This window comes from Arachis duranensis, chromosome 9 (assembly GCF_000817695.3).
Source record: "Arachis duranensis cultivar V14167 chromosome 9, aradu.V14167.gnm2.J7QH, whole genome shotgun sequence".
Classification (NCBI taxonomy): domain Eukaryota; kingdom Viridiplantae; phylum Streptophyta; class Magnoliopsida; order Fabales; family Fabaceae; genus Arachis; species Arachis duranensis.
Window position 1 is genome coordinate 41,055,718 of NC_029780.3, and position 8,747 is coordinate 41,064,464.

Below are 8,747 nucleotides of genomic sequence, written 5' to 3' on the forward strand. Positions count from 1 at the left end.
CATTTTAATAAAATTTTTTAATATTATAAAAATTTATTTCTAATAATTAATCTTAATGAATAAAAAATATTCATATATATTGTATTTATATATTTTATATTTAATTATTTAAGAATAAAAAATTTTGTTGTCATTTAAAGTTTTGCATATTAAAATATTGTCATTTAAATCATTTATTTATGTATTAGAATATTCTATATTTATTAGAATCCATCAATGCTCTTTTTTTATATTAGTCTTTAATTTTTATCTAATAAAATCTAGAGTATATACCCATTTTGGTCCTCAAAGAATTTTGGACCAAACACTTTAGTCCCCAACTAAAATTAATTATTCGATTGGTCCCTAACAATTAATTCCGTTAGTCACTTAGGTCTTTGGCTCCGTCAACTCTAACGAAAGACAAAATGGTCCCTGACAACTCTAACAAGGAACAAAATGATTCCTAACAACTCTAACAAGAGACGAAATGATCCCTTACCCCTTTATTCGAAAAGGACGCTATTCTTCCCCAATTTTTATCATATCTCGCATAATCCTAACTTTCATACTCTCCTTCTTCACCTTCACAGTCTTTTGTTCCATCTTTTCCTTCTTTTTCTTTACCTCCAAGATTAAGCCATGGTGTAATTGCCACACGTGTCTCAGCTACCTCAACATTTCACGGACCACACACTTCCTAAATCTTTATGACTGGTACATCCAACTCCTCTGTGATGAGCGGATAATTTATACGCTTTTTTGGCTTTGTTTTTAGGTAGTTTCTAGTAGGATCTAGCTACTTTTAGGGATGTTTTCATTAGTTTTTATGTAAAATTCATATTTTTGGACTTTACTATGAGTTTGTGTGTTTTTCTGTGATTTCAGGTATTTTCTGGCTGAAATTGAGGGACCTGAGCAAAAATCTGATTCAGGTTGACAAAGGACTGCTAATGCTATTGGATTCTGACCTCCCTGCACTCGAAATGAATTTTCTGGAGTTACAGAACTTCAAATGGCGCTCTCTCAACTGCGTTGGAAAGTAGACATCTAGGACTTTCCAGCAATATATAATAGTCCATACTTTGTTCGAGCTTAAATGACGCAAACTGGCGTTCAACGCCAGTTCCATGCTGCATTCTGGAGTAAAACGCCAGAAACACGTCACAAACCAGAGTTAAAAGCCAAAAACACGTTACAACTTGGCGTTTAACTCCAAAAGAAGCCTCTGCACGTGTAAAGCTCAAGCTCAGCTCAAGCACACACCAAAGTGGGCCCCAGAAGTGGATTTCTGCATTTAGACTTATTTCTATAAACCTTAGTAACTAGTCTAGTATAAATAAGACATTTTACTATTGTATTAGACATCTTGGTATCTATCTTTGGACGTTTAGTTCTTAGACTTTGGGAGCTGGCCATTCGGCCATGCCTGAACCTTGATCATTTATGTATTTTCAACGGTGGAGTTTCTACACACCATAGATTAAGGTGTGGAGCTCTGTTGTACCTCGAGAATTAATGCAATTACTATTGTTCTTCTATTCGATTCAAGCTTATTCTTATTCTAAGATATTCGCTGCACTTCAACCTGACGGATGTGATGATCCGTGACACTCATCATCATCCATCCTTATGAACGCGTGCTTGACAACCACTTCCGTTTTACCTTAGACCGAGTGTGTATCTCTTGGATTCCTTAATCAGAATCTTCGTGGTATAAGCTAGAACCCTTTGGTGGCCATTCTTGAGAATCCGAAAAGTCTAAACCTTGTCTGTGGTATTCTGAGTAGGATTCAGGGATTGAATGACTGTGATGAGCTTCAAACTCACGATTGTTGGGCGTAGTGACAGACGCAAAAGAATCAATGGATTCTATTCTGACATGATCGAGAACCGACAGATGATTAGCCATGCTGTGACAGAGCATTTGGACCATTTTCACTGAGAGGATGGGAAGTAGCCATTGACAATGATGATGCCCTATATACAGCTTGCCATAGAAAGGAGTAAGAATGATTGGAGGAAGACAGTAGGAAAGCAGAGATTTAGAAGGGACAAAGGATCTCCATACACTTATCTGAATTTTCCACCAAGGATTTACATAAGTATCTCTTTCATCTATTTTATGCTTTATTTATTATTATTTTCAAAAACCATTATAACCATTTGAATCCGCCTAACTGATATTTACAAGATGACCATAGCTTGCTTCATACCAACAATCTCCGTGGGATCGACCCTTACTCACGTAAGGTATTACTTGGACGACCCAGTGCACTTGCTGGTTAGTTGTGCGGAGTTGTGACAAAGTGTGATTCACGTTTGAGAGCTCCAAGTCTATTGGCGCCATTGTTGATGATCACAATTTACGCACACCATTCTGCACTTCACCCACCAGAAGCATTTACTTCCACATCGTCGATAACATCACCTCTAACCCCGACAACATCCACGACATCCTCAAGACCAAGTTCCACAACTACCCCAAGGGCGTGCCTTTCTCCACTCTCTGGCAAGCAATATAGATTGTTGGACATTACGACATCATGAGAAGATTATCCTTCGACATCATATGCAAATTCTCATTTGAAATAGATATTGAGTGCTTCATTCCTTCTTTCCCGAAGTCCAAGTTGGCAGATAGCTTCGACCTCGCATCCAAGCTATCAGTATAATGAGCAATGTCGCCGTTGCCGCTCATATGAAAACTGAAGCGATTACTGAACATTGGTTCGGAGAAGAAGCTGAAGGAAGCGATCGAAATGGTGGACAATGTGTTCATGGAGTTGATAGGGCAGAGGAGGAGGGAGATGGCAACAACGACGACGGGTCTTGACAAAACAGACTTGCTGTCTAGATTCATGGGATCCATCGAAGACGACAAGTAGTTGAGAGACATTGTCATTAGTTTTCTGAGTATGAATTGGTTGAGAACAAGCTGAGAATTTTTTTTTTGTGAACATTGAAGTTGTAGAGTGTGCATTGTGTAGCTTGAAGTTACAATGTTAGACTACTAGTGTTATGCGAGATATGATGGAAATTGGGAGAAAACAGTGTCATTTTCGAACAGAGGAGATGAGGGACTATTTTGTCCCATGTTAAAGTTGTCAGGGACTATTTTGTCCTCCGTTAGAGTTGACATTGTAAAGGACCTAAGTGACTGACAAAGTTTATTGTTAGAGACCAATCGAGTAATTAATTTTAGTTGGGGACTAAAGTGTCTGGTCTGAAATTCTTTGAGGACCAAAATGGGTATATATGCTAAAATCTAATAGTCTATATAAATATTGCACATTCAAATGATTCAATAAATATATAATTATTGTGTTTATTTTAGACATTCCCGTGGAACATTATTTTGTTTTCAATAATGCTCCGCATCCATGTAAAAAACACATGGATGTTTTCCAAGTCTTTTTTACTATACGTGCCTCCTCCAATCTCCTAATCGTTTGTGATTCACGCACTATATTTTTCTTTCTTCTTCTTCTTCTCCTCCTTCTCCTCCTCCTCCTCCTCTTTCTCTTTCTTCTCCTTCTTCTTCTCCTTCTTCTTCTTCTTCTTCTCATTCTTCTCCTTCTCCTTCTTCTCCTTCTCCTTCTTCTTTTTCTTCTTCTTCTCCTTCTCCTTCTCCTTCTGCTTCTTCTCCTCCTTCTTCTCCTTCTTTTCCTTCTTCTTCTTTTCCTTATTCTTCTTCTCCTTCTCATTCTTCTTCTTCTCCTTCTCCTTCTCCTTCTTCATCTTCTCTTTCTCCTTCTTCTTCTCCTTCTTCATCTTCTCTTTCTCCTTCTTCTTCTCCTTCTCATTCTTCTTCTTCTTCTTCTCCTTCTTTTCCTTCTTCTTCTCCTCCTTCTCCTTCTCCTTCTCCTTCTTCTTCTTCTCATTCTCCTTCTTCTCCTTCTTCTCATTCTCCTTCTCCTTCTTCTTCTTCTCCTTCTCCTTCTTCTCTTTCTCCTTCTTTTTCTTCTCCTTCTTCATCTTCTTCTTCTTCTTCTCCTTCTTCTCCTTCTCCTTCTCCTTCTTCTTCTTCTCATTCTCTTTTTCCTTCTTCATCTTCTCCTTTTCTTTCTTCTTCTTCTTCTCCTTCTCCTTCTCCTTCTACTTCTCCTTCTCCTTCTTCTTCTTCTTCTTCTTCTTTATCTCCTTCTTCTTCTTCTTCTTCTTCTTCTTCTTCTTCTTCTTCTTCTTCTTCTTCTTCTTCTTCTTCATCTCCTCCTCCTCCTTCTTCTTCTTCTCCTTCATCTCCTTCTTCTTCTTCTTCTTCTTCTTCTTCTTCTTCTTCTTCTTCTTCTTCTTCTCCTTCATCTCCTTCTCCTTCTTCTTCTTCTCCTTCTCCTTCTTCTCTTTCTCCTTCTTTTTCTTCTCCTTCTTCATCTTCTTCTTCTTCTTCTCCTTCTTCTCCTTCTCATTCTCCTTCTTCTTCTTCTCATTCTCTTTTTCCTTCTTCATCTTCTCCTTTTCCTTCTTCTTCTTCTTCTCCTTCTCTTTCTCCTTCTACTTCTCCTTCTCCTTCTTCTTCTTCTTTATCTCCTTCTTCTTCTTCTTCTTCTTCTTCTTCTTCTTCTTCTTCTTCTTCTTCTTCTTCTTCTCCTTCTCCTCCTCCTCCTCCTTCTTCTTCTTCTTCTTCTTCTTCTTCTTCTTCTTCTTCTCCTTCTTCTCCTCCTTCTTCTCATTCTTCTTCTCCTTCTTCTCCTCCTTCTTCTCCTTCTTCTCCTCCTTCTTCTTCTTCTTCTTCTTCTTCTTCTCCTTCTTCTCCTTCTTCTCCTCCTCCTTCTTCTTCTTCTCCTCCTTCTTCTTCTTCTTCTTCTTCTTCTTCTTCTTCTTCTCCTTCTTCTCCTCCTTCTTCTTATTCTTCTTCTCCTTCTTCTTTTTCTTCTCATTCTTCTTCTTCTTCTTTTTTTTCTCCTTCTTCTTCTTTTTCTCTTTCTTCTTCTTCTCCTTCTTCTTCTTCTTCTTCTTCTTCTTCTTCTTCTTCTTCTTCTTCTTCTTCTTCTTCTTCTTCTTCTTCTTCTCCTTCTTCTTCATCTTATTCTTCTTTTTTTCCTTCTCCTTCTCCTTCTCCTTCTTTTTTCCTTCTCCTTCTCCTTATTTTTCTTCTTCATCTTCTCCTTCTTCTTCTTCTTCTCCTTCTCCTTCTTCTTCTTCTTCTTTTTCTTCTTCGTCTTCTTCTTCTTCTTCTCCTTCTTCTCCTCCTCCTCCTCCTTCTCCTCCTCCTTCTTCTTCTTCTCGCGTTATAGGCTTCGTCATTCTCCTCTCTTGGCATTTTCTTTCTTGTTCTTCTTTTTCTTCTCTACTCGTGTTCTTCGTTATGGATCTGGATTGACTTCAACGTAATAAGCTTTGTTGTTCTTCTTCTTTATTTTCTTCTTCGATCTAGACTTCTGAATTAAAACAATGAATGAATCAACTTTAAATCAGTTGAATGAGAGCGATTTGGATTATTCTTCTGAAATGAATCAAGCTGATAAGGTTTAGATTATTCAATTTTGAATGAAATTCAATGGAATGCAACTATTAATTTTATTTAGATTGAATTGAATAGACGAAGGTATTCTGAATATGAATTGAATTGAATTGAATTGATTATATCTAAATTGTAGACAGAGGTGTTTCGAATTTAATTTTGTATAATGGATTATGTTTTGTTCACTCAGTACTACACAATTATTTCACCGTGAATATGTGTTTTGGTTTATCATGCAGAAAGCTGTTTGAATTTGGTTTTGTATAATGGATTATATTTTGTTCACTCAGTACTATATAATTATTTTACCATAATGATATTTTCGGTTCATTATGCAGAAAGCTATTTGAATTGGAATTTATATAATGGATAATGTGTCATTCATCTAGTTTTATAGTGTTGTTTCACCATAACAAAATGTTTGGTTCATTCTGCAGACCAGGTGTGTTGTGGATGAACAATTTGTGCCAAAGGTTGGGATAATTTTCAAGACATTAGAAGAAACTGGAAAGTTCTACAAAAATTATTCCAAACTTGCTGGTTTTTCTATCGAAATAAGGAACACGACTCAGGACGGAGACAAGATTAAGAATCAACTAATTGTATGCAGCAGAGAGGGGAGGTGAAAATCCAAGATATCTCCTACTCTGAAGACAAATCCCTCAGCCGGCATAAACTGTCCAGCCAGGATATACGTACACATATGAAGAATGTAGGTCTTTGGACAATTTCCAAAGTTGTTTTTAATCACTCACACCCTTGCTGTCTAGACCGGGTAGAGATGCTCAAACAACACAGGGAGCTAAGCATGTTCGTGTGTCACACCATTGAAACCAACGAGGAAGCCGGAATTAGACCAAGCAAAACTTACTAATCATTCGTAACAGCAGCCGGGAACTAAATTTTATAAGAAAGACGTGAGGAATTACATCACACGAGAAGTACGGAATGTGTCCGAACAAGACGATGCTAAAGAATTCGGGAAATACCTATTAAGAATGAAAGAGAAGAACCAAAATTTCTTTTTCGAGCTCAACCTTAAAGGTGATCACTCCATCAAACATGCATTCTAGGCCGACTTGGAGATGTCATTTCATTTGATACCACGTACAACACAAATAGGTATTTGGTTCACCCAAAGTAAGTCTGTACATTTAATAGCTATTCGAGTGTTGGCTCCGTTACATGGGAGCCAAGGCACCAAAAGGTATTCTCACAGACCAATGCGCATCGATGCAAAGGGCCATTGAGATGTGTATGCCAACAACAATTCACCGCTGGTGCATCTGGCACATCATGAAGAAGATCCCAAACAAACTAAACGGCTACAGGCAATATGAAAAAATCGATCAAGAGATGAGCCACGTCGTTTGGAACTCATTTACAAAAGATGCATTCAACAGAAACTGGAACGATTTCATCGTAAAGTTTGGCCTCGGAGGCAACAAGTGCCTCTCAGGTAACCGAGGTTTTAATTTGAATTATTTTTCATGCCTTTACCTTTTCGGTCAAAACATGCATAGATTTTGGTTTAGTATAGCTAACCAGCTCGATTCATTCTTGTAGAGCTGTACGAGGATTGGCATATATGGATTCCAGTTTACCTGGATCACCACTTCTGGGCCGGGATGAGAAGCACACAAAGGAGCGAGAGCATGTACGCATTTTTCAACAAGTTCATCACACGCAACAGCTCTCTGAGATAATTCGTAAAGTAATACGACAATTGCCTAGCAAGCATAGAGCAAAGAGAGAGAGACAATTTGACGCTGCAAATTTTCATACCGTGATGCCATGCGCAACAAAATTAGCATAGAGGTGCAGTTTCAACACATGTATATCCACGAGAAGTTCAGGGAAGTTCAAACACAATTCAGAGAAAAGGTGAATTACATCGCAATATCAATGCATTCCACCCTAGGTTTCACAACATACGAAGTTGTAGAGCACGTTTCCAACTCAACATTCAACAAGTTTTTGGTCACCTACGACGCAGTATCACGAGAGGTAAAGTGCCAGTGCTTGCTGTTTGAGTCAAGGGGCATACTGTGCCGCCATTCCCTGAGCATCCTAAGCTTCGAGCGAGTGGATAACATGGCACCGAAATACATACTGGAGCGCTGGAGTAAGAACATAAAGAGGACGGACACACACATCAAGAGCAGCCAAAATGAGCCTCTATTGGAGCCGAGAAGCAAGAGATCCGATGATTTGGTGTTTCAGACACATAATATTTGCAAATTTACATCAGAGTCCGAGGAACTAACCAGAATTCTGCACTGGGCATTTGACAATGTCATGGTTGAGATGCAAGAATATCAAGAGAGAATAAAAGGAAAATACTTGTTATCCCACAAAGAAGCGACGTTGAGCGACGTGAACGACCTTCAAAGCCCACCATGTGTCAAAACAAGGGGCTGGCCCAAGAGCAGACTTGGATTAAACCCGGAAAAAGATCTCTAACGCCATTAAGAAAAAGAAAAGCCCAGCTCCAAGTAAGGTAAAATTGATTTGCTTTCGATTAAGCACTCATTCATTTGTGCATTTTGGTAATGTATGATTTATTTTCTTTTTTTGGAGTTGAATCTTTTAGACAGCAGACAACGATTCAGCCAAGTTCAAGCTTTTTTAATGCACCGGTTAGGAGAGGATTAACATAAATTTCCTTTCACCTATGAGCGAATTTTGATTCACTGATGTTATAGGAGGGTTAATTTCTGACTTTTGTTAGCCTTTATCGAATGGTCACTTTTTTGGTTTTTGATATTAGCTTTTGTGAAATTATTTATTCAGTAGTCAATTTTTTTGTTTAGTGAATAGTCAATTTATTGTGCTATGTCAGAGAGTTCAGGTGTTTCTGAAACTGAATACTGATAGAAATATTTTTTTATAATTAGCGCTCTGCTATATTGATATATGCAACTCTTCAATTCATCTAGTGTATAAATTTCAGTTCATTGTGTTTTTTGGGGTTTGTAAAGTCTTGATAAATACCATGATTCCATTTACTATGACCCTGGAACAAAATACAGCCAGACAGTTCCAATAGATATATAAATTAATATCTCAGACCGAACAGTGTAACACCCTAATTAGCCTAAACTTTACCTCACGCCGTAGAGCAAAGGTTAATCAAAGGTTACGACAGTTCTAAGCTTGTACATATAATATATAGAAAGAATTAATATAATCTAGAAGCCCGATGAAGGAATATAGCTCAAAAATAGGATTTCAAAAGCGCAAACGTACTAACAAAGCTGCTAACTATTAGCACAAGATATAGATATAGTATAACGAAAGATAA

General features: G+C 37.8%; 1 protein-coding gene across 1 annotated transcript; it reads left to right on the forward strand.

The window, feature by feature from the left end:
• The first annotated feature begins 7,237 nt into the window (after positions 1 to 7,237).
• Positions 7,238 to 7,906, forward strand: LOC107465504 (protein FAR1-RELATED SEQUENCE 6-like). Its single transcript, XM_016084481.1, has one exon. It carries the CDS (start codon positions 7,238 to 7,240, stop codon positions 7,904 to 7,906), a length of 669 nt encoding a protein of 222 aa, XP_015939967.1.
• Positions 7,907 to 8,747: the final 841 nt, after the last annotated feature.